At 41.3% G+C, this 27670-nt stretch overlaps 1 protein-coding gene and 1 pseudogene across 1 annotated transcript; one reads left to right on the top strand and one right to left on the bottom strand.

Moving 5' to 3' along the window:
* Positions 1–10618: 10618 nt before the first annotated feature.
* LOC124286424 lies at positions 10619–11832 on the top strand (annotated as a pseudogene).
* Positions 11833–25887: 14055 nt separating this feature from the next.
* Positions 25888–26952, bottom strand: LOC124286415 (histidine-rich glycoprotein-like). Its single transcript, XM_046722792.1, has one exon. It carries the CDS (start codon positions 26950–26952, stop codon positions 25888–25890), a length of 1065 nt encoding a protein of 354 aa, XP_046578748.1.
* Between the last annotated feature and the right edge of the window lie 718 nt (positions 26953–27670).

Here is a 27670-nt window from a genome sequence, read left to right as displayed (position 1 = left end):
TGTAACAGGATATTGTATTTATAGTTTTTAGGAATAAGGTTTTATATTTATCGTTTTAAGTTGTTTTATGTTCATTAGTTGTATGTGCTTGAATTAAGTATCAAAGCAGTTGGTCTGTTTAGGGTGGACAGGGTATTTCATTCCTGCCTCAACAATCTAGCTTTTAATACAACAGCCCTGAGGTTCCTAATTGATTGATAATATATTACTACCGCTTTCCTCCGTAGCATTTGCACACTTTTCTAGTCAAACTGCTTATTGTTTACAACTCTACACTGGACAAGCCACTCAACCTAGCACAGGTTAGATATTTACTTTATATTGACCTAAATCGAATTCTAACCTATCCATTAAATATGCTATAAATAATATAAAGTATTGTAATTATTAATAATATCAAGTAGCCAATATACTTTTTTATATATCAGTATGAGGTGAGGTGAAATTGGGTTTTACGTCGTGCTTGAGAATATTTCGCTCATATGACGGTGTATGTGCGGCTGCTCTTACTAGCCCAGACTTAAAGCTGGTTTTATAGTGCTAGCCCACTGAGATATCATGCCGCAGTGAAGCATGAATACCCCACTCAGACACATTATACTGACTCCGAGCCGACCAGTCCTTGTTGTACCCATTAATGCCGAGCGCCAGGTAGGGACCAACAAGTACCATATTTTAACATCTTTTGGTATGACGCGGTCGGGGATCGAACTCGCGACCTTCCGACGGACGCTCTAACCACTGCACCACGGAGGCGGTCTATATCAGTATGAAATGTGTAAATGTATGTATGTGTGATTGCATGATTTGATTGGTAGTTTGAATGTTATGCCGAGTAGGAAGTTGGCTTTTGATAATGTAATAATAAGATATTGTCATTATTATTTGTTTTAGGAATGTGATACTCCCGTACTTAGTGTGTCACCCACAGGGTATGTAAACAATCTTTTCTATTTAATTATCTATCATTTAATTATCCATCATTTATATGTTAAATTATAACAACTGTGTAGTGTGTTATGTATCAATAATAATAATAACTGATTTGGAACCAGTTATATGTACCTGTACGTTTTGCATGTTTAGGTTAATGTATATCATTCTTTCTTATACGTTTTACAGGGTGATTGACTGATCAGTTCATCGATTGATACTATGGAATAAATGTCACCTCCCAAACACAAACACAGCTTGTTCATTGTTATTGGCTCACACCTGCATCATATATATGCTAACCATTCCATTAATATCAACGTGCCAATTTCGTCTGTTCAGTTCGATCGGAAACGTCAATAGTTTCAGATATTAATGTAATTTAACCCTTTAAACGATTTTCTGCCACTGCAGAATTCATCTGAAGCATTTTACCTGTACGAATTGTTCTTGACACAGCTACACAACGTTACTCTGCGAATGGTGAGTTAAGCATTTTGAATGAGAGTGTCTAACTTGTTTTTCTAAAAAATCACCATACACTTGATAGAAAGAATAGGAAGTATGTCCTATTTCTAAGGCCAAAGGCTATCTGATACCTCATGATCAGTAATTTTTGTATGAATTGTGTATCAAGACGTTCTGAGACAATCAGCACGTTAGCATCTTCTAGTTACAAACAGCTGGGTGGCCATCTCACCTCGCCTACATCAATATTTACCTCCACCCTCCTACTGACCCTATTCCCGACCTTCGTCTGTTGCATTTCTAAAGCCGTATTTTCGTACTTTATCACAGTACATATAAACTCTTCCAAAAAAGAAACGCACGGGCTAGAATGAGGACATGTATTAAACGTATTTAAGTGTATATAAGTCGATTAAGCTTGAACATGGATGACGCAGATTCAACACACGGATGAACATATGCATTGTTGTCATTGTCAACATTAATTCAGTTCACTCACTGCACATGTGCGGACACAAGGGGGCGTTCAGGTCAGTACCTGGTGACACCACCCCTTGCGGCTCGACGCCGCCTTGGAAAGGATTGCACAAGACATGGGATTTTTGCTTGGGGAATTCTTCGCCATTCCTCCTGCTGCGCGTTGGCAAGTTCTTCAAATGTCGATGGTGACGTTTACGGACACCTCGATCAAGTTCGTCCCATAGATGCTCTATCGGGTTCAGATCAGGCAATTTGGAAGGCCAGGGAAAGGCATTGACGTATGCATAGGCACCTCTTACACGAGCTCTGTGGTGGTCGAGCGTTGTCGTGTTGAAACAGCTCCTTCTGGCAGTTCAAAAGTGGGAGGAGGTGAGGTTGCAGGATTTGGTCGATGTAGCGATTTGCTGTAAGGCTGCCTTGAGCCACCACTAGCTCTGATCTACTCGTGTAGGACATGGCTCCCCACACCATGGCCCTATCTCCTTCAAATCTGCCTCACCGTCGAACGCAGTTCCGCGCAAAACGTTCGTGTGGACGTCGGTAGACACGTTGTCTCCCATTCCGTCGTTGCAGGAGGAAACGCGATACATAGTTGAACGAAACGGTTGGACCACGCCTGTAACATGTTGCACCACTGGACACAACGTTTTCGTTGTAGTCGTGTGGGGACAGGTCCGACTTTGGAGCGATATGCTTGAATTCCTACTTCTCTCAGACGATTTCTGATGGTTTGGTCGGAAATTCTTCGAAGACGAGGTCCCTGTCCTGCAGTATCCGTTGCTGCAGCAAATCGGTGACGTAGGTGAAACACCTGGATGAATCGGTCCTGTGTAGGAGTGCTCACTCTTGGTCTTCCACTTCTGGGACGATTTTGGGTGGAGTTGAAGCGGGTATATATCGATATATGGTGCTGTGGTGGACGTTGAAGTGTCTTGCAACGGCAGACTGGGCCTCCCCTGCTTCCAAACGTCCCATGGCGATATTTCGGTCAGTAGCATTCAATCTTGGCATTTTTATCTTCGATTACGTCTTAAATTTTGTAATGCATTTAGTTTGACCTTTCATAGCCGATGTCTCTACTCACGTTTCTGACACATTGCACGTGGAGAATTTTTTCTGCATGCACTTTTCACGTATCGGTTTCATTTTTTTATGACAAATGTTTTGACAGTTCAGTTTCTTCTGTTTCAGTGACTTCCGTAGGATCATTCCCTTATTTGAGTGCCCGGATTCTTCACAGAAGTTGGACGTTGGTGATCTAAGCGGATTTCTTCAAATGAATGACACAAGTGTTTAACTGTACAGTTAGAAAACACGTCTAGGACGTAGATCAGAACTCCATCCCATTGCCTGCACACTTATGTTCAAGCATCCTGTCCCTTATCAGATAACTTGAGGTTCTACTGACCAGGATATAATTTGTCTGATAACTTGAGGTTCTACTGACCAGGATATAATTTGTCTGATAACTTGAGGTTTCTCTAATGACCAGGATATAATTTGTCTGATAACTTGAGGTTCTACTGACCAGGATATAATTTTTCTGATAACGTGAGGTTCTACTGACCAGGATATAATTTGTCTGATAACTTGAGGCTCTACTGACCAGGATATAATTTGTCTGATAACTTGAGGTTCTACTGACCAGGATATAATTTGCCAGATGTCCTACTGGTTTAGGGTCATTGTTAAAACCCGTAACCAGTACTAGTTTTAGTAGGGGTAGATACCTGCCACATTAGCTGGGCCGCACGGCGTTATCCACTAGCCTAATACGCCTCTGTCACATGTACAGGTATTACTACAAGACAAAAGTTTCTCACTGACAGAGTCATATTCTTTATGAGTGGAGGGCCACGTTGCTTGATTCCTACCATTGCACTTCCTACCTTGGATACTTGCAACACTTGTATCATCAATACCCCTAAGCATGGTCAATATATTTAAAGCCTTTGTCTTAGTGTTCGTGACATCATCAATCGGAATGGTCCTAGTGTTCGTGGCATACAACGACAGATTATACAAAAGTAATATCTCCAGACAAGACGATGGTGCCATAAATAATATTGCATCAGTCACTGCAACTATATCTCGGAATTTAACACGAGCTCTCCAAACACGGAACAGTTGGCGAGATGCGGTATCCTTTCCGCCACCGGTCTATTATAATTCAACGTCTCACCCAAATGTTCTTTCTTCATTTAACGACAAACCAAAATATTCTGGAGTGCGCCCAGACAGTTGCACGGACTGTTTCAGACATGATTTCGACTATCTCCTACAGAACACTGCCATATGTCATGATTCCAAGGGGCAGATAGATCTGTTAATGCTCATTTTCACCAGTCACGTCAACAGGCGTAACAGAGATGTCATCCGCTCAACGTGGGCGTCCATCTCCAGAAACAATACTGGAAGGGTGAGATATGTCTTTCTGTTGGGAAAAGTTGAAGATGACTCCTTAATGAGGAGTGTCGAGGATGAATCACTGCAGAATGAGGATTTACTGATGGAGGATTTCTTTGACTCTTATGCAAATTTGACCTACAAAACAATTATGGGATATAAGTGGGCGAGCATCCATTGCCCACAAGCAAGATTTGTTCTCAAGACGGATGATGATATGTGGATCAACGTCCCAAACTTAATCAGTGTCGTAAATTATAATGCAACAATGCTGCAGAATACCGTAATCGGTGCATGTTGTTTTAATGTCGCCGTTTTGAGAAATTCTAAGTCAAAGTGGTACGCGTCCTTCAAGAGCTATCCTCATGCAAGATACCGTGGATACTGTTCTGGAACTGGTTATGTCACCAGCATGGAGGTTGTGAGACAAGTTTATTATGTTTCGAAAAACGTTCCGTTCTTTCACCTTGAAGATGTTTATATAGCTTCCTGTGTCTTTAAGCTTGGATTAAACTTACAATTTGTTCCTGGATTCATTGTCGATGGGAAGGAAACCGATAAGATTTGTCTGTTTAAATCATCCGAGACGATAACAGCTCATAGCCTCCAACTGCAATACATCAATCAAATTTGGAAAGCGAAATGTCCAAGTACTACTTAAAATAGAAAAGTACACGATAAAAAAATAATGTTAATAATAATAAAAATAATAATCTGAATACACTTAATTTATATGATAGCTTCCTGGGAGCTGATAGTTGGTATTGTTGAGAGAAATGATTCTTTATTTTTAGAGAAGTGTGGTGTGAAATTGTGCCTTTAAGATCTTCCGACTGGCGCTGACCTAAAGTAGCTTCAGAAAACTGCCAATTATATTCTACTGTAATTTGTAGCCTAATGTCTACAACCAGCTTGTATTTGCCGTAACTGTGTCTACTACGTTGGTCCACAGACACAGGGTATTGTTGGCTCGGTGTATAAACAAATCCTTTTCCAAGAACACTGGCAAAGCAATATTCCACTCCTGACAAAAATAGACGCCCGAACGTTGAGCATTTTCACTATTTCATCATTACAACTGTGTAGATTTGGGCATATTCTACTTTTCCATCACCAGATTAACATGTTCAGTGTAAACGTTTGATTATATATATGAATCCCATTGAATCGGTATTTATACACGTTATACAATCCTAATCAAACTATTCTTGTCATTACTTCATTAAATTCACTGTACTGAATTCCCATAATATTTAAGTTAGTAATGCCAAACATGTTAAAAATGTGGTAAACATTTAGTTAGGAATTATGCGAGATCTTCTATCACCTTCCGGGGAATACATTTGGTTGTAGTTGATAGGCTGCCCACCATGGCAAATTGTATTACACATTTGTGATTATCATCTTTATTGACAATGGGCATCTAGGTATGGAAATGGTATAATATTGTAGTTTTGGCTCACCCGTCATCTGTTTTGCAAGACTAATAATACAAGCTTTGGTTGGGACCAGTCATTCACCTGTTAACTGTGAGCTTTACAAAGGAGACAGAAATACGTACATATCTAAAAGATACATATGTTGGCAAGGTATGCTTTCTTTCCAGCGTCTATTTTGAAAGAAATGACATCTCTAATTAGGACCATTTATATGCTCGTAAGTACTATTAGGAATTCATAGCAATCTTGTTGCCAGTACTGTGTGTGGATTATGTAATCCATTGCTCTTGCACCACCAGCGGTTGTTAATGGGGACATAAGATCAAGGTAATCTACACAGCCGGTGTGACCAATTAGAATCTCATTACGGATCCATTTGTTTCAGTTGACCACACTGAGTATTGGTGCTTGGGAATAGCGAAGATAACATTATTTCAGATAACAAGTTTGTGATGAATACTTGTGAATAATTTGTATTTCGGGGATTATAAATTTTTCATTGTATGTGGGAAGTCACTCCACCAGTTTATGCATTCTATGTGAAAGACGAAATGTTTTGTTTAGAAACCTTCTGTGGTAACATATTGGTGAATTTCACATGGATTTATATATTCATTGTACTATATTTTGTCGAAATGTGAATAAATTGTAATGCATGATTTTAATGTGGGGGAACGTCCATGTGATGGATTGTATTTCACTTCAAACTCAACTTTAATAAAACTTGAAATCATCTGACAAGTTTGTCCTCAATGAATCAGTTTCCCTATGTATGATGAAGGGTGCTTGCAATGTGCACAAACAAACATATCTACCTTGCTACCGTCAGTCCAGCGTGTCTTCGATCAGTAACCTCTTGTGACGAGAGAGTGAATACTGTATGACGCCTCATCGGCAATGTTGCAGCTATTTGCGTGAAGTGAGATGCTTGCTAATGGCACAATTAACAGCTCAGTTCTAGGAAATCTGAAACTTTACCGTAAATTCCGGCTTTAATAATTGAGTATTACTTTGTGGTATGAGGTGGCTACAAGTTTTAGTTGATAAAACGTCATTATCTCTCTGGGCCATCTTGTTTTCAGTTGTATTTTCTGCACACCAACACATTATATCCATAACCATAACACGTTTAATATAGAATTTCTGTCCTTTACTTGAAAGGAAGTACATTTAATAGAAGCAAAATATTCAAGGATTGAAGACATTTTGAAAACGGAAACAATCCCTAAATGAACATGCTTGTCTGCGCTGGAGAGATAAGTATGGTTCAGATGGATCGTATTGTTTTTTCTCCCTTTGTAACAACATTTGGAACAACCGGTTTTTTCTGTTTTTAGGAAAATGACAATAATTGTCGAGGACGTGTTGATGTACCAGCTCCGTCTGATTGAGTATCTCAGTTTTTGCATGCATGTCCTTACAATAACCCCTGTAATGGGGTTCATCACCTACATCTCTTCCGACACATTTATCCGTGTCGGTCATCTCGACGACCTGTTTTGGTGTAAATGAATTACAACACGCTCTCACTGACGTACTGAGGTACTTGATGGGACTACTGACTACATTCTACATTCTTCGACTACTAATGATATTATTTGAATCTGCTCGTCAGCAGAGGACGTTCCTGTGGACAAAGATGGAGCGTACATACATCCCTGTAACCTGTCCTTTTGATCTACCATAATATATATTAGGTGTCACAGTTAGTTGTTTAGCCGTTCTCGTAAACACTGAGTCTGATACGTTATTTAAGTTGATATACAAGCCCCGGCCCACTACAACCCCCGGCCCATTACAACCCCGGCCCACTACAACCCCGGCCCACTACAACCCCCGGCCCACTACAACCCCCGCCCACTACAACCCCGGCCCACTAAACCCCCGCCCAACCCCCCGGCCCATTACAACCCCCGGCCCACTACAACCCCGGCCCATTACATTCCAGCCCCATTACAACATACAACCCCCTGATAAACACACAGTTTAAACACATAGTTTAATGTCTTTGCTTATGTGTGAATATAGCTTATGGGGGTGTCGGGGTAGCCTAGTGGTTAAAGCGTTCGCTCGTCACGCCGAAGACCTGGGTTCGATTCCCCACATGGGTACACTGTGTGAAGCCCATTTCTGGTGTCCGCCGCCGTGATATTGCTGGAATATTGCTAAAAGCGGCGTAAAACTAAACTCACTCACCCACTCACTCAATATAGCTTATGCTTCTCGTACATGCATCAGTTTCGAAGTAGGTACAGAATTCTAAATCTTTCGCTCAAGTAACAACATATTATAACTTTCCCTAACGTATCTATGGCATCCTTAAAAATATTAACCAATATTTAATTACCGTTTGAATTGTGTACACGAGTATAGGGTAAGGTTCACATTCACCTAATACAGCATATGTAGGTGTCTTCCTAGCCAGCTGTAGATATCTTTGGTATGTTGGCTTTTGTATCTTTTTTACGGTTTCAAATTGTTTAAGCCCCCATATTTCACAACTATAACACAAGATTGGCAATATTGTAGTATCAAAAAGATAGAAAAGGATTTTACTTTGTAGAACGATATAGTTACTAAGAGCACGCAAAATACTACACAATGCCTTTTTTTATTAAACTCCCTGTTAACTAACAGCATATTTCCATGACAAACATAAAAGTAAGATAAACTCCAAGATATTTGTATCTACTTACAAATGACAATTCAGTACCTTTAAAAAGCCATGTTTCCATGGCTGCCTTTTCGAATACCATTATATTGGATATACTCATATTTACTTTTAATACAAATCAATCAGAGAAATCAGATAGAATATTTAATTGCTTTTGTAAATCCCATTTGCTTAGTAATACAAGGCCATCATAAAAAAGAAGTAAGTACAATTTCCCTATATCTGACATGAGTTGTATTCCATACTGAACAGTTTGATTTAAGAAATACAGTTCGCTCTACCACCATGTATTTAAGAACTAAATAAAGTATGAGGACGCTTTTCCATCTGAACCATTATAGTGTAAAAACACAACTATTATAGTTCAAGTACGAGGACGCTTGCGTCCGAGTGCTTTAACGTCATAATAGTTCAGGGCGAAATTGTGTTTTATTACACTATACATGGTGGTAGAGCGAACTGTATTTCTTTTCTAAGATGCCAAATTTAATACTTTCTAAGGATAATTACGATTAATTTAAGGCAGAAAACAAACGACGGTGTCGGTGACCTAAATTAAGAATCCTCGCACAGGGCTAACTGGCGCGCTGTTCTATTGATGTGTCTGCCCCCCTACGTTAAGACGAACGTTATCAGAAAAACAAATGATAAACAGTTTCATGACGGTTAACGTTCGGATTAAATATCTTCTCTAAATTATTTTAATTACATCTGTGATTAACGTAAACCATGTATGAACGTCGCATTTCTACTACCAACGTAAGTTTAGATCAGTACATCCAGATGAAGCTGAGTAGTCAAGCGACATTCCACGATTGCATTGTGGGAATGTAAACATTGCGAACGTTACCGTGTCGCTGAAAACTTGTGAGTCGAATTGACATATTTTAACCGTCGTAAAACATAAACGTAATGTTTCCACCAGTGATGTTATCTGCGTGAAGCAACTGCAAACCAAGAAACGGGATGCAACGGAGTAGTTTACTGTAGGAGGCCGTACGAGGCGATGACAACTGACATGCATCGTGACGTCGCTTACATTGTGACGTAATGTAAAATGGTTCGATTACGAGGGGACACACTAGAATGGCGCAGTGACGGATAACGTCATTCAATTGTTACGTCATCAAAAACAATACTATACCTGTTAACGTTTGTTTTTTCAATTGTTCTGGCATTAGAATGTCTGATAATGTATTTTTTCGATTGTTCTAACCGCTAGGCATCTTAGAAAATTCTATAAATATATAACAACAATGGCCTCATAATACACCCTTGTCTGACGCACATAGGCCATAGAATACAAGTGATTTTCTCTAACACAGGCAGTGACATTTGATACAAACTTTGAATGATTGGGCTAACTTAACACCAATATGGTTCAAGAGAGTCCATAGCTTTGGGCGTCTCATTGTATCAAAAGCTTTCATACAAATCAATAAACGCTGCGTACATCCTACATTTGTTCTTACCGCGTTTTTCAATAACAGAGTTTAGTATAAAATTTATGCATTATCTATTTTTGAATAACCATGTCAGAAAGCCTGCTTGTGATTCTACAATTATGTCATATACAGCTGTAACAATACATATTGTATTGTGTATAACTAATGTAATCTTACCAAATAATTATAAACTCCTTGCCGACGTACTTCAACTAAGCCTAATAGAGTCAAACTATAAATACACCTTCACACGTGTAACAGGTTTTATACTGTTCCCTTCTGTTAAACTCGCGCAGTATCGATCACTATACATAAATGCTCATTATCCATGTATCCGCCTTGGTAATAGGTGTATACACAGGTTAAGACGAATCAATGTTCGTATCGTGGAGAAACCAGTCACATAATGATACCGTATTCCTGACTACCTGTGGACAGAGGAAGCTGTGACAAGAAGACGCTGTTTAAGGTTGGTACATAGGAAGTACTTTTAATGGAAATATAAGTGGTCTAAATCTTCATCCTTATATTCTTAGAGATAGATAGATAGATAGGTAGATAGATAGATAGATAGATAGATAGATAGATAGATAGATAGATAGATAGATAGATAGATAGATAGATAGATAGATAGATAGATAGATAGATAGATAGATAAATAAAAATAGATAGACAGACCCTGCCCTGTGTTACAACATATAAATATACCTCATATAATATGTTCCCATCTTTCAGTTCACACACCTACACTTGGCGTCCCAGGATTGCTAAGCATGGCGTCTAACCCCCAAATATTACAACTTTTCCTGTTGGTGTCCGTGATAACAACATTGATGGTGGTGATCGCCACTTTAGGTCACCATCAAAGGAAACGAGTGACTGGACGAAGGAACACCGGACACAACAGCACTCACCTGCTTCCAGAGACTGCACGTACGTCTCAGAAATTAATGCCCTCAGTTAATCTACTCAATGATGACTTAGTTCAAATTGAAAACCAGTCAACTGTGAAGGTCCGACCTGTGAATCAAGGCTTTACACTTCATGCTGGTGCTTCTCCCTTACCGACCGATATGCGAAACAACACGGAATCACTTCCATCAACTCTAAGTTCCACTTCTGCTTTTTATGCCTCGGGAAATAATGATGACTATTCAGGAGTGCGTCCAGACAGTTGCACGGACTGTTTCAGACATGATTTTGACTATCTCCTACAGAACACTGACATATGTCATGATTCCAAGGGGCAGATAGATCTGTTGATGCTCATCTTCACCAGTCACGTCAACAGGCGTAACAGAGATACCATCCGCTCAACGTGGGCGTCCATCTCCAGAAACAATACTGGAAGGGTGAGATATGTCTTTCTGTTGGGAAAAGTTGAAGATGACTCCTTGATGAAGAGTGTCGAGGAAGAATCACTGCAGAATGAGGATTTACTGATGGAGGATTTCTTTGACTCTTATGCAAATTTGACCTACAAAACAATTATGGGATATAAGTGGGCGAGCATCCATTGCCCACAAGCAAGATTTGTTCTCAAGACGGATGATGATATGTGGATCAACGTCCCAAACTTAATCAGTGTCGTAAATTATAATGCAATAATGCTGCAGGATACCGTAATCGGTGCGTGTTTTTGAATGCTCCCGTTATCAGAAAATCTAACTCAAAGTGGTACGCGTCCTTCAAGAGCTATCCTTATAAAAGATACCGTGGATTCTGTTCTGGAACTGGTTATGTCACCAGCATGGAAGTTGTGAAACAAGTTTATCATGTATCGAAAAACGTTCCGTTCTTTCACCTTGAGGATGTGTATATAGCTTTCTGTATTTTTAAACTTGGTTTCAGGCTCAAATATCGCAATGGATTTTACTTGCATGTAAGAACAGGTTCACCCTGCATGTTTAAATCAAACAAAGTGGTGACAGTCCACGGCTTTTCCCTTACTGACATCCAGAAGGTGTGGGCAGCGAAATGTCCGTAGCAGTAAACATGTAACAAATCATGCTTATCTCATAGTAGTATGAGAGTAACATCTAGGCTTACATCCTTTGTTCCTTATTCATCCACTGAAACTCCAAGAGTTGTGCCGAAGATGTTGATAGATTCGTGGCACGGCGTCTATTGCACAGCGAGCTTGCCACGAATCAGGTGGAGTGCGGCAGTGTAGGTCCAGGGGAACACTATGGTTGGACGCATGTGGCAGTTTGACTCATGAGAGTTCCTAGGGCTTTGGTCCTGCCCGGCATCGTAGCACATTTTGTGTCTCCTTGGCCTTTGTTGAGCTGTGGCTATCTTCACCCATCAGCATAAGTATAGTGAGATGGTAATGTGCCTGTTAAATCTCTGGCGCCTGTACAGGCAGCTGGTGCTATATACTCCCAAAGGAGTTGAGAATGGAGTCCACATTGGTTCACTGACCGGGATAATAATGTTTGTGCTTTTAGCTTTGAAACCCGACTTGGCATTCTGATAACAGTTGTATTGAAGATATCAGAACTTGTAATCGATTATCCATAATAATAGTATAGTAAAGTTATATTTAGAAGAACTATCTCTCGGGTTATCTTCATCACCAGATTTGTATACCGGTACTGTCAACTCAAATGTCCATGAATCTGGAGATGAGGTGAAATGTGTTTTAACGTTGTACTTGAGAATATTTCGCTCATATGATGACATGTATGTGTGGCTGCTTGTACTAGTCCAGACTTAAACTGGTTTTATAGTGCTAGCCCACTGAGATACCATGCCGCAGTTAAGCATGAATACCCTACTCAAACACATTATACTGACTCCGAGCTGACCAGTCCTTGTTTTGCCCATTAATGCCGAGCGCCAGGCAGCGACCAACAAGTAACATATTTTGGTATGATGCGGCCGGGGATCGAACCCGCGACCTTCTGCTCTCCGAGCGGACGCTCTAACCACTACACGACGCAGGCGGCCCCACGAATCTGGAACTATACTGGTCTCGACAACTGGTAATAAATAATAAAAGTAATTTTGAGAATATTTTTACTCACGTAGCTGCGACAAAAGCAGTACAAATATTCTATTTCTTTCCAAAATGTCATCTTTGTGTGATTGTAAGCAGCAAAACGCGGCAATTTTAACTTTCTCCCTTGTTTTAGAAGCTCTTGAAGAAATATTCGCCAAAACGTCACCAAGAAACCTTGCAAAAGCAAAATGCACGGGCAAGTAAGCGAAAGAGCATGCGGTATCCACAACTATAAAAAGGCAAACGTTGTGCCTGGAAAAGAAGAAATCATCATGCCACGACTTAGTGCCGCCAATCGAAACATCGTCATTTGTTGCCTGACTAGTCAACGTTCATCAGAGCACCATATCTCGCCTTTTGGATCATTTCCTGCAGACCAATTCCGACCTAGGAAGCGGCCGTCCAAGAGTTACCACCCAAGCCCAGGACCGCTACATCCGGGTTGCTCACTTGAGTCATCGTCTTGCCACAGCCGTGGAGACTGCACAACGCATCCCTGGTTTGAGAGTCCGGAACAGAATTTGCAACGACCAAACTGTCTTTCGGTATTGCATAAAGTGGGGTTCGACCAAGAAGGACAGTTTTGAGAGACTTCCATTAGCGCAATCGCTTGGTGTCATTGAGTCCGGAACAGGAACCTTAAAAAACCTGGAGGCGAGTCTTGATCAGTGATGAATCACGATTTCATTCGACAGGTCGACAGATCCGGTGGAGGTTGTGTCATGGCGTGGGGAGCATGATATCCACACACAATGCCGTGAAGGTATCTGCAAATGAACCAGCCGCAGACAGATTTGTTCCAGCATGACATCGCTACTTCACATACAGCACGCGTCACGGTCCGCTATCTTGCCAATTCTAACGCCAATGTCTTACCATGGTCTTTCCGATCAACAGATCTAAACCCGATAGATGAACTCACCCCACCCTCCCTCTAGAGGGTGTACCACAGATATATTGCATGTTATCTCTTGTCATCACTGCTTCTAAAGAGTTCATCTGAATCCGTAGCCTCCATGTTGATCACTATCTGGAGGAGTTTTAAAGGTATTGTACCTTCAGCTCTAATGTTCGTGACATATTGTAGCGGTAGCAATAACCATTTTCTGTCGATTTCAAAACGTAGCGATAATTATTGCTCTTTCACAATGTCAGTTATCACACTCACTTAATAATATTGATTTTCCTTTGACATAGAATATGACGATTTTCCCTTATTCGTTAATGTTTCAACACCGTTCAGTCAATTTCTCACCTTTGTAATACAACGTCTAATAACTCGATGTTAGCATGGAATTTGAATGTTTGGAATGTCAGGTTTTACTGTTTATTGTGATAACGGAAGTTTTAGTCACCAATAGTTGCAATATTTATAGCTGCGGCTTAAAGTAGCATTTACTCACTCACTCATTCGACATCCAGAATTTTCTCTTCACTGGTACATTTTGTATAGTGAATACTTGCATTTGTTTTTCTAAATTTGTGTTGTAGATTATGAGGGGGTTGTATGAGGGTTGGTCGCTGTATGGACGATACATATCACAAATCACTCGGAAAGATTGTGTGTGACGGATTCGGTATCAATCGTTGTTGAAACCTTGACAGGCATGCATTATTGTTGATATAGTCATTCGAGAACTGTGGGGGAAGTATATTAAATTACAGCATGTGTTATATCCATCATATCAGAAAAGACATCCTTTCAGAGTTAAACCTTTACATAAATAATTTAATAATTTACATTAAATATCGTGCTATAAAGGAGTTGTATGTTCTATACTTGATGCCACGAAACACACTCTGTGGTAAACACTACTAAATAGTCTTTCTTTAGAGCCTGCCAGTTGACCACAGTATTTATTGATGGCGTTATATGAAAATCTCATTGAACAGTTAAACGACTTGGTAACAGATGGCCGCCTCACGATGTAGAAAATCTTTGTATAAATTCGTAAAAATTCCTATTGAAATACCGTATAGGCAAGATGCCGCCTTATTATATCAAAGCGGACGGGTCTTAGGTGTGTGTCAGCTTAAAGGCACTATATCAAAACACTTCTCTAAAAAACTTGCATTTCTCCCAATAATAATACTATCAGCCCCCAGGGAGGCTACCATATAATTTTAAAAATCGCACTGTACCTATTATTTCAACCAATTTAGTAGTACTGAGCAAATATTAGCCTTTCTTGCGAGAGATGCTACCTTTAGTGTCATTCAGAAGAAGTATTTAAAGTGTATTTTGATAGCAATTACTAATCATTATCATAGGCTTGTACAGCGTTTGGCAAATGAACACATGTCGGCGAGAAAGGGGATTATGATGTTTTTACAGAGGTAAGTGTGGGGTATTCTTCATACTAAAATACTTCGTATGCACATTGATTGACTTAGATGTAATGGTTTAGAGGTTACTGAAGATTATATTTTCTTCAACTTCCTTATACATAGGAAACAATATACGAAATATCAAGGACATACAAAGAATTCAAACACAATAGAATAGTTTGAATTATATAAATTCAAACTATTCTATTAAGTTTGAATTCTTTGAATTTAGGTTTTATTACGTTGTCATGTTTCATATAATAAAACATAATGTATAAACACAAATAATTATACATCCAAGCTCGAATAGTTCAGACATAATTTGACTTACTAATTTGAAACTTACTGAATTGTAACTAGTTATTTTCCATAATCTAAAGTTGATAATGTTACCTAATCGAATATCGTGCCTTTGCATCGAATATAATACATGTCAGTGTTATTACAACAAAATAACAATGAAATCTTTTACTACGTTTGTTACAAAACGCAGTATGTTGGTAATTCAAAAAATTCTCACACATAGACAGCAGTAATATCATAAGTTATTACATGTAACCCATTCAAAGGTATTTCAAGCATTTTTGTTTAAGCTGTTGAAAGTTTCATGTTGATTTGAATTGTAAGTTTTCTATGCAATTTACATGAGCATTGTGTAAAACATTTGTATTTGATCTCTGTAATTATCAAATCCGGTGTAATTATCTCGTGTATCAATGAACTCAGTCTCTATTGATCCATCGTCAATAGAAGCTGGATAGTATATCAGCTACGGTATCGATACATGCGTATAATCATTCAATCAGATTACAGTAATGAGATAATTGAACACCTCTTTCGACCTTGAAATAACAGCCTCCGGTAGAATGCATGTGTAGTTACGTCCTTGTTGAATGGTTTGTCCCGTGACAAGTGTAAAATAAACAGATGCGATGCTATATCATTGGTCAACCTACTTTATGGAGTCACACCCCTCTTTGTAATGTGTATGCATGCATGCCCTCCTTCATAAGTATTTGGAGAGGTGTGTGTGTTCAACTGCAAGTTTATACACTATAATAATTCAGTATAGTGTCATTTCGTGAATTCTGTAATACGTGTACTTTAGTTTGGATAATCATTCGTATCAAGGTGAAGATTATATTTACATGTACAGCAAACCATTATGTTTTATGTACTAGTTGTGTGCGTAAAATGTATATGAAAATAAATACTATCTCTACTCAATGGTTGGATTCAATCGCTTGTTTTACGTATCGAAAAACACTAAAATGAGGACAAATAAACTCGCCAAAGTGTCTATCTACTCCTATTTGTCTTATGTGTATATTTCATACATCGTTACCAGTATGTATGTTTACAATACACAAACTGTTACATGATAGCTTGAGTTGATAAGGCCGAAACCCAGCATATCGACTGGTCAACGATATAGCCAATAATCAATATCTATCCAAGCTGTTGAGTGACCAAACGTGCTCTTCAGAAATTTCGCCCACGCCCCATCACCTGTCCTTTCCTCTGTGACAGGTATCTCATGATACGATCATCACTCTTGCTTGACAACGGTACAAGAATCTGTATCGAAACGTCGCACTCACGAAATAAAGAAGTTGTCATCCATAAAAAACTTGTTCCATATTGTACGTCTCAACTTCTAAAATGCCACTCAAACAAGTTACGATTGGTCACCGATAACATGTGACCAGCCACTATATTGAACAGTTGAGATACCGAACGTTCTATTCGGGAAATTTGATGACGCCCTATCACGTGACTCTTTTTTTTATTTCTATGCAAGGAATATGTACAAAACATTTTTTATACATGTATGTATGTTTGTATGGTCACGTATGTTTTCTGCATTAAATCTAGATGAAACAAAGTGCCAAGCTATGAATGTGCCCTCTGTTAGTCACAGACTAGCGTAATAGTACTTTCAAAAAAACATTTCGTATACACTAGAAATGTATCGGCAAAAACGCTATTTTCGTCGAAGATGATACAATATGTAAGTAAATTCTTCTTAGCAGTATGTCATTGTCATAGATGTTTTGTGAAATTAAACCTCACACAATGATATGAGAGGGAGAATTTGTTTATGTGTGTCTCATCTCTTACATACAAAGAATACATGCAATGGTGATAAAATATAAATGTACAAGCCGCCAAAGGTCTACAAGAGAAGCTTGCAATAAAATTACATAAAACTTTGCAATACACGATATGTGTTCACACCTGCTTTCTTCCAACATATATCTTTACGACACAATTAAACAATCAGGACTTGTTTGTACGACTAGACAGTCATTCCCGAAACCTGCCAGGGAAATCAGGTGTGATTAGCACTAATTAGTCTCGGCACAGCGAGTGGGCAATCAGCGAGGGGTTCCAGGTGTTGAGTAGTGAGGTGGCTCTCGGGCTTAATGAGTTAAATGTGTAGCAAGGTTAACCGATAAATAACATTCAACATTTAACCCTGATTTAAAATACTGATAATAGTTGCATTTGGGGAATTACTGAGGGAAGAGTACCAGGACTGTTTTAAATTATCTGATAATCTTTGTTTAAATAAGCTTATAAACATCTTTACATCACCAACATCTTGGCTCAACCAAACATATGCAAAGCCAAAATTAAAAAGAAGACTCTGAACTTTTGATGCCCATGTTGTTCTACCACTATCATCTAATGACTTAAGCATAAAGAAGCTTTGAAAAGGTAATCTGTCATGAGGAAGTTGTAACAATCTCCACCAATATTTGATTACACGGGTCATATAATTAAACTGCTGGGGCAATCTGCCACATTCACCCAGGGCCATGGAATTACAAGATGACCGTTTATTTTAAGATACTTTTTACAAAAATCAAGCTGTACCGATTCAATACTTTTACAATAAGAAGTTCCCCATATTTCTTAGCCATAGCATAATATTGGTGTGATCAATGCATCAAAAGTTTAGAATAAATCTGTACAGTTAATGTTTCCGAATATCTTTTGAAAGTGATTAACTGATAAAATTGCCTTTCTAGCCTGAGATGCTAAACACAATTGTGCCCTGGACCAAACAATGTTTGGTGTAAATATAATGCCAAGATATTTATAAAAAGATACTGTTTCTGTTTGTTCCCCATTAAAATATACCACTTGTCATAAGATCTAAGAGGCCCTCCATTTCTGAAAACAACCACTTTTGTTTTCTTAAGGTTTACTTTCATTCCTGTTTCCTTGCAAAATAATTCAAGGGCATTTATCGATATACGGAGCAATTGGTTACATTCCATATATGACAAGCGTTCTCTATTTGGAAGCTGTTCGCCTCGAAGTTTCGATTTCAGTCGTAAGGGACAATAAGTCTTTTATTGCATCAATAGAAAGCTAGAAAGCTAAAAAGAGTGCATATGCCCCAATGTATATATAGTATAGGACATTGTGCCTTTAACATGACAGAAACCATACCACTTGGTGTACCCGGTACATATCCTAATGTACCGTAGCGTCACTCCGTAGTTGTTACTCATAGTTGTTACTCCGTCGTAGGCTTACGAACGTCTAAGTGCTATGGATGTTTTGCGGATCTTTACCCAGAATAACAAATGCCGTTATACAAATATAATATTTCTGATCCACGATGATGAGATGTTTCACCTGTAAGCAGGATTTTTATTATATATCGAACGACATGCCTTTCTGCAAATTAAAGACGGTCTATACATGTCTTGAAAACAAAACCTATCGAGACATGAATATTTTAGTGTCCTTTGAGAATGTGAAGCGTGCCGTTTTAAGTCGAAGATTAACGCGAACTTCTAAATATATTGGATAATGTTTCAAACTGTAATCTTGTGAGTCCAAATATTGAAAACTACGCATTCGCCGCACCCGTGGTAACTCCTGTTTCAGGTGAGAGAACGGGAATCACTGTAACTCAAAGTGGAGTTGCTATCAATCACAAATCTGTCTGTTTGACAACGAGCCCATAAACAATATATCTGACGACGCGGCTTTGGCGCACAGACTTGAGTTGTTACGTCAACCAGCAATCATCTAACGAAAGACTTGATAATATGACGAGCCACGACTACCCTGCTCATCCATTGAATGTCCATTTCTTTGTTGACTGTCCTTATTATTCTGATATTCGGGATGATTTGTTTAAAAAAGCTAGTATTCTACATCAAACACTAAACAAGCTGCATTCCTCTTACAAACAGAATATATTGTTAATCCACTGGCCGCACTAGTTGTATGGCGTAAGCTATCATCCCAATAACATATTGATCAAACCATTTTTTTCATATGTGGGATACTCCTTTTATGTTTTAATCTATATTCTATACATTTTATGCACATATTGTCTAGTGTATCTCATTGGCCATCTGGCCTGATGTTTGTATGTTCTATGTTTTTTACTACTGCTTTATTAATTGTACAAATGTGCATTCACGTGACACAAAAATAAACTATTTTGTCTGTCTGTCTGTCTGGTATATTACAGGAATGTGGCAATCGATACACACGTGATAAATGTTCAGTTCATTACCCAGGCAATTTGGTGAAAGGTTGACATTTGTTTTGATATTATCAGTACAATACCCCTGTGTAAGATCTGTATCACACTGGGTTTGTCAGTACAATACCCCTGTGTAAGATCTGTATCACACTGGGTTTGTCAGTACAATACCCCCTGTGTAAGATCTGTATCACACTGGGTTTGTCAGTACAATACCCCTGTGTAAGATCTGTATCACACTGGGTTTGTCAGTACAATACCCCTGTGTAAGATCTGCATCACACTGGGTTTGTCAGTACAATACCCCTGTGTAAGATCTGTATCACACTGGGTTTGTCAGTACAATACCCCTGTGTAAGATCTGTATCACACTGGGTTTGTCAGTACAATACCCTGTGTAAGATCTGTATCACACTGGGTTTGTCAGTACAATACCCCTGTGTAAGATCTGTATCACACTGGGTTTGTCAGTACAATACCCCTGTGTAAGATCTGTATCACACTGGGTTTGTCAGTACAATACCCCTGTGTAAGATCTGCATCACACTGGGTTTGTCAGTACAATACCCCTGTGTAAGATCTGCATCACACTGGGTTTGTCAGTACAATACCCCTGTGTAAGATCTGTATCACACTGGGTTTGTCAGTACAATACCCCCTGTGTAAGATCTGTATCACACTGGGTTTGTCAGTACAATACCCCTGTGTAAGATCTGTATCACACTGGGTTTGTCAGTACAATACCCCCTGTGTAAGATCTGTATCACACTGGGTTTGTCAGTACAATACCCCTGTGTAGATCTGTATCACACTGGGTTTGTCAGTACAATACCCCTGTGTAAGATCTGTATCACACTGGGTTTGTCAGTACAATACCCTGTGTAAGATCTTGTATCACACTGGGTTTGTCAGTACAATACCCCTGTGTAAGATCTGTATCACACTGGGTTTGTCAGTACAATACCCCTGTGTAAGATCTGTATCACACTGGGTTTGTCAGTACAATACCCCTGTGTAAGATCTGTATCACACTGGGTTTGTCAGTACAATACCCCTGTGTAAGATCTGCATCCACACTGGGTTTGTCAGTACAATACCCCTGTGTAAGATCTGTATCACACTGGGTTTGTCAGTACAATACCCCTGTGTAAGATCTGTATCACACTGGGTTTGTCAGTACACATACCCCTGTGTAAGATCTGATCTGGGTTTGTCATCACACTGGGTTTGTCAGTACAATACCCCTGTGTAAGATCTGTATCACACTGGGTTTGTCAGTACAATACCCCTGTGTAAGATCTGTATCACACTGGGTTTGTCAGTACAATACCCTGTGTAAGATCTGTATCACACTGGGTTTGTCAGTACAATACCCCTGTGTAAGATCTGTATCACACTGGGTTTGTCAGTACAATACCCCTGTGTAAGATCTGTATCACACTGGGTTTGTCAGTACAATACCCCTGTGTAAGATCTGTATCACACTGGGTTTGTCAGTACAATACCCCTGTGTAAGATCTGTATCACACTGGGTTTGTCAGTACAATACCCCTGTGTAAGATCTGTATCACACTGGGTTTGTCAGTACAATACCCTGTGTAAGATCTGTATCACACTGGGTTTGTCAGTACAATACCCCTGTGTAAGATCTGTATCACACTGGGTTTGTCAGTACAATACCCCTGTGTAAGATCTGTATCACACTGGGTTTGTCAGTACAATACCCCTGTGTAAGATCTGTATCACACTGGGTTTGTCAGTACAATACCCCTGTGTAAGATCTGTATCACACTGGGTTTTCCTTCCACACCAGGAAGGCGCGCTGTTATAATTTACCTACTCGTTATTAATCCGCTGGACGCCAGTTAAATCCGGGTTAGAATTTGTGTTCAGCAACCCATGCTTGTCATAAAAGCGACTAAGGGGACAAGGTAGTTAGGTTCGCTGATTGATGTCAACGTATGCTTACTAGAATCAGCAACCCGTGACTAGAATCAAAACAGGCATGTGCATGCATGCCATCGTATCCAGACTTCATAGATCGATGCTCAGGATATCTATCACAAGGGTACCTGTTCACACACGTACAGACGACCGCCATACAGCGGGAACATTTCTGAGTACGGAAACAACAAACAAGCCAGCATGCAAATAGCATCAAAGAAAATGTAGGATGCCTTGTCGAGAATGCCGAATCGGACTTAAAAGCGATGTCATTAATACAACCCATTACAGTGAGCTGGCATCAACACGTTTTGGACAACATCACGTCCTGAAGGTAATTCTTATGTTCCGGCACTGTCCTGGTATGACAACAAGTGGCAAGGGTTTGACAAGCCACGAGTTGCGCTGTATGTTACATACATTGTACCTCATTACTTTAATGAGTATTGTGGTGGTATATCAGTCATTAATAGCGCTCGTGATCTTTTCGCCTGTACTTATCAAGCATTATCTCATTAAAAAGACCTTTCATCCGCTCAATAAGAACGTCGGTGACGAGGACTTTGTCAGTAAATGGTCTAAGCATTGCCTCAAATAGATGTCACTGTTCTGACACAAATATACACTCTCTCAAAAAAAGAAACGCAACCCCTATCTAAATATCTGACATCATTTCTAGAATAAAGATGGTGAATGTAAATTAGAATTTTCTTCAAAATACTGTTAATACGTTCCCATCTGATCAGTATAAGCTCCCAAACGGAACCATTGTCACACATGATGACCTTTGTATCCGTGTTATTTGAGAAAGTGCGAAATTGTCATGTACAAAATGCTAAAGCCTGTTGCACGTGCAAATCGTTGAAAACACAGTTCATGTAGAGGGTTTTAAAAGCACGCGTAGTTTGTAATTTTTCTCTCATAATTTGCTCTGCAAATCAAGTTCGAAAATGCCCCGTTTGAGTACAGCAAATCGAAATATTGCCATTGGTCGCATTGAGGCCGGGGAAAGCTTTGGAACAGTTGCCCGTCATCTAAACGTACACAAAACAACAATCTCACGACTTTGGAATCGTTACACACAGTTCCATGCAATTGAAGATCGTCCCAGGAGCGGTAGACCTAGGATCACCACACCGGCTCAGGATCGCTTTATTCGACTCCAGCCACCTACGTAATCGGCATGCCACACCCACCATCACTGCAACACAGGTGCCAGGTTTGAGGAGAGTATCGGCCCAAACCATCAGGAACCGTTTACATGAGGCAAATTTACGTGCAAGAAGACCAGTTGTTGGGCCCGTCTTGAACGCCAACATCGACGCCAACGTCTCAGGTGGTGTACTAACGTAAGGAGATGGACCCTAAGAAACTGGAGAAGAGTCTGGTTTAGTGACGAGTCTCGTTTTCTTCTTCAACGACGTGACGGTAGACAACGTGTCTATAGACGAGCAAATGAACGTTTTGCACCGAAATGCGTTCGACAGGTCGACAGATTTGGAGGAGAAAGCATCATGGTATGGGGAGCCATGTCTTACAACCAACGGTCAGACTTGGTCATCATTCGTGGCAATTTGACGGCACAACGGTACATTGATGACGTCTTACAGCCACATCTTCTGCCGATAATCGCCCAACAGAGGGAGTTGTTTCAACATGACAATGCCCGCCCTCATACAGCTCGTGCAACAGTGGCATTCCTACAGAATTCAAACGTCAACGTGATGCCGTGGCCCTCCAGATCGCCAGACATCAATCCTATCGAACATCTGTGGGACCAGCTGGATCGTCGTGTTCGTGCACGTACACCACAACCGCACACGTTGGTTGAACTGGCCGCAGCACTCCAGGAAGAGTGGAGAGCAATCCCCAGGAAAACATCCGCCGTCTGATCTGTTCTGTTCCGAGGAGGTGCACTGCTGTGATTAGAGCTCGTGGCTCTACAACGAGATACTGAAGACAACGCCCCTAGCGTAAATTGAGAGTTCGATACTGACCTGCATTAACTGTTACCTTATACCGTGCTGACCTAAGGTTCACCATGTCAAATTTCATGGCATTATCTTTAAAAATACAAATGTAATAAATCCAGTTAAAATTGATATAAACATTACCAAAAAACAGGGGTTGCGTTTCTTTTTGAGAGAGTGTATATACGCTAATCACCACTCAGGTCAAACATTGATCGATATACCATCAGTAAACGTTAATCACCACTCAGGTCAAACGTTGATCTATATACCACAGTAAACGTTAATCACCACTCAAGTCAAACGTCGATTTATATACCGCAGTAAACATTAATCATCATTCAAGTAAAACGTTGATCTTCATACCACAGTAAACGTTAATCGCCATTCAAGCAAAACGTTGAGTATATTACGTGAGCTTCATTAACTTTGACATTCGTGTATTTGAACAATAACGTTGTGATCGAGTCTGAGAGACCGAGGGAGAACTGCTCGTAACGTTGACCCACATGCAGATCCACAATTAAGATCATTGTCAGATCAGATCAAGGTTGGTGTTTCTCTCGGCTTCTGGTGTCAGGTCGACGTAACCTCGCAGTAGTTAGACACCTATTTGTTAAACACAATGTATGTTTGAGTGCACAGGAATCAACATACTGGCACTTCAGGGTAATAATGGGGAAGTACAGATAATGCGAACACTTACCATGTTGAAGATTACAGTGATGTATTTGATGTATGCTACACGCCGTTTCTATGAAGGATTCTGTTGGGAATTTAACATGTTATATAACGTAAAATAATCAGAAAACAATGAAAACATTCCAAAAGCATGCTGGAATACAGTCTTCTGTTGAAATCCTTCCTTTGAATAAAGGCATTTTCAACAACTCCTTTGGCATCTACAGTTGCAGGTCTTAACTACACATATCCAGTGAGAGTAGGTTAACGATTCCGGTTGAGGTCCTCGTCGCAACCGAGAGTCTGGTCGAGAGTCATTGTGGCTTTTTGGTGTCTTTTCAGTGTTCTCTGGTATCTGGTCGGTCGTTGTAGGGCTTCGTGAAGTAGCAGGTGATGGTGACCCATGTAGTGGCATGGGGTGGGGTCTCTTGTAGTGGCAGGTGGTGGGGTCTCTTGTAGTGGCATATGGTGGGGTCTCGTGTAGTGGCAGGTGATGGTGACCCATGTATTGGCAGGTGGTGGGGTCTCTTGTAGTGGCAGGGGGTGGGGTCTCCTGTAGTGGCATATGGTGGGGTCTCGTGTAGTGGCTGGTGGGTGGGGTCCCATGTATTGGCAGGCAGGTGGTGGGGTCTCTTGTAGTGGCAGGTGGTGGGGTCTCTTGTAGTGGCAGGTGGTGGGGTCTCTTGTAGTGGCAGGTGGTGGGGTCTCTTGTAGTGGCAGGTGGTGGGGTCTCTTGTAGTGGCAGGGGATGGGGTCTCTTGTAGTGGCAGATGGTGGGGCCTCATGTATTGGCAGATGGTGAGTCTCTTGTAGTGGCATATTGTGGGGTATCGTGTAGTGGCAGGTGATGATGACCCATGTAGTGGCAGGGAGTGGGGTCTCTTGTAGTGGCAGGGGATGGGGTCTCTTGTAGTGGCAGATGGTGTGTCTCTCGTAGTGGCAGATGGTGAGTCTTTTGTAGTGACAGGGTGTGGGGTCCCCTGTAGTGCCAGATGGTGGGTCTCTTGTAGTGGCAAGGGCTGGGGTTTCTTGTAGTGGCAGGGGATGGGTCTCTTGTAGTGGCAGGGGATGGGGTCCCTTGTAGAGGCAGATAGTGGGGTCTAGTGTAGTGGCAGGGGTGGGGTCTCTTGAAGTGGCAGATGGTTGGGTCCCTTTTAGTGGCAGATGGTGGGGTCTCTTGCGGTGGCAGGTGGTGGGGTCTCTTGCAGTGGCAGATGGTGGGCCTCCTGTAGTGGCAGCGGTTGGGGTCTCTTGTAGTGGCAGGGGTTGGGGTCCCTTGTAGTGGCAGATGGGTGGTCTCTTGTAGTGGCAGGTGTTGGGGGTCTCTTGTAGCGGCAGATGGTGGGGTCCCTTTAGTGGCAGGTGGTGGGGTCTCTTGTAGCGGCAGATGGTGGGATCCCTTTTAGTGGCAGGTGGTGGGGTCTCTTGTAGCGGCAGATGGTGGGATCCCTTTAGTGGCAGGAGGGGGGTCTCTTGTAGTGGCAGGGGTAGGGTCCCTTTTGTGGCAGGGGGTGGGGTCCCTTTGAGTGGCAGGGGTGGGGTCCCTTGTAGTGGCAGGGGGTTGGGGTCACTTGTAGTGTCAGGTGGTGGTGGTCTCTTTTAAGTAGGGATGGGATGCAGGCAGGTGGGGGTCCCTTTTAGTGGCAGATGGTGGGGTCTCTTGTAGTGGCAGGTGGTGGGATCCCTTGTAGTGGCAGGTGGTGGGGGGTCTCTTGTAGTGGCAGGGTGGTAGGGTCCCCTGTGGTGACGTGGGGTCCTAGTCTCAGGTGGTGATATCGGGTCACTCCTGTAGTGGGGTCTCTTGTAGTGGCAGGAGTGGTGAGGGTCTCTTGTAGTGGCATGGTGGTGATGATGGGTGTGTCTCTGTAGTGAGGTGGTGATGAGTCCCATGTAGTGGCAGGGGTGGGGTCTCTTGTAGTGGCATGGTGACGGGGTCTCTTGTAGTGGCAGATGGTGTGTGTAGTGATGTGGTGGGTCTCTTGTGGTGATGGTGATGATGTCTCCTGTAGTGACAGATGGTGGGTCTCTGTAGTGGCAGTGGTGCTCTTGTAGTGATGGTGGCTGGTCTCTTGTAGTGACGTGGTTATGGGTCTCGTGTAGTGGCAGGTGGTGGGGTCTCTTGTAGTGGCATGGTGACGATGTCTCCTGTAGTGACGTGGTTATGTCTCGTGTAGTGATGGTGGTGAGGTCTCTTGTAGTGATGGTGATGATGTCTCCTGTAGTGACGTGGTGCAGTCTCTTGTAGTGGCAGTGGTGAGGTCTCTTGTAGTGATGGTGGGATGTCTCTGTAGTGACGTGGTTATGTCTCCCTGTAGTGAGGTGGTGGGGTCTCTTGTAGTGATGGTGACGGTCTCCCTGTAGTGACGTGGTTATGTATCGTGTAGTGATGGTGGGTGAGGTCTCTTGTAGTGATGGTGACGATGTCCCTGTAGTGACGTGGTTGGTTATGTAGTAGTGATGGTGGTGAGGTCTGTGGTGGTGAGGTCTCTTGTGTAGTGAGGTGGTGAGGTCTCTTGGTGATGGTGAGGATGTCTCCTGTAGTGACGTGGTTATGTATCGTGTAGTGGCAGGTGGTGAGGTCTCTTGTAGTGATGGTGGGATCCCTCCCGTAGTGACGTGGTTATGTATCCTTGTGATGGTGGTGTGGGTCCCTTGTAGTGGCATGGTGTAGATGTCTCCTGTAGTGAGCGTGGGTGTATCGTGGATGGGGTGGGGTCACTTTGTAGTGATGGTGATGTCTCCTGTAGTGACAGTGGTTATGTCCTCTTGTAGTGGCATGGTGATGATGGTCTCCTGTAGTAGTGGCACGTGGTCGGTCTCTTGTAGTGATGGTAAGATGGTGGGTGATCGTGTGGTGGTGGTGGTGGGGTCTCTTGTAGTGATGGTGATGATGTCTCCTGTAGTGACGTGGTTATGTCTCGTGTAGTGATGGTGGTGAGGTCTCTTGTAGTGATGGTGGTGAGGTCTCTTGTAGTGATGTGGTGAGGTCTCTTGTAGTGATGTGGTGAAGTCTCCCAGGTTTTGATGTTATTAGGCAGTGTTTTCAACAACAAGCTTTGGTCCAGGCCGAAGGTGCATGCTGTCCCCCGTTAGGGTTAACCTGCAGTTACCTGCACTAACCCACCACTTAAACCCTCATTAACAACCAGCAATTCTTCTACGGATGTGTTAGATCTTAGTGTCACTTTTTGCAATACAATGAGAACACAACACAACGTTAACTTCATGTTGCAATAATGGAACCATTTAATACGCAACTGTTTATACAGAGGATATAGTCTACATGTATACTGATGATAATGTAACAATGGTCAAATAGACAATTCCTCCTGACTAACGAACGAAATGAAACAAGACAAACATATGTACAGACATACATCAG

The sequence above is a fragment of the Haliotis rubra genome, unplaced genomic scaffold, assembly GCF_003918875.1.
Source record: "Haliotis rubra isolate DU_JTF1 unplaced genomic scaffold, ASM391887v1 Scf110, whole genome shotgun sequence".
In the NCBI taxonomy this organism is placed as follows: Eukaryota; Metazoa; Mollusca; class Gastropoda; order Lepetellida; family Haliotidae; genus Haliotis; species Haliotis rubra.
The sequence above is the reverse complement of the archived record's forward strand: the minus strand, read 5'-3'. Positions and strand labels throughout refer to the sequence as shown.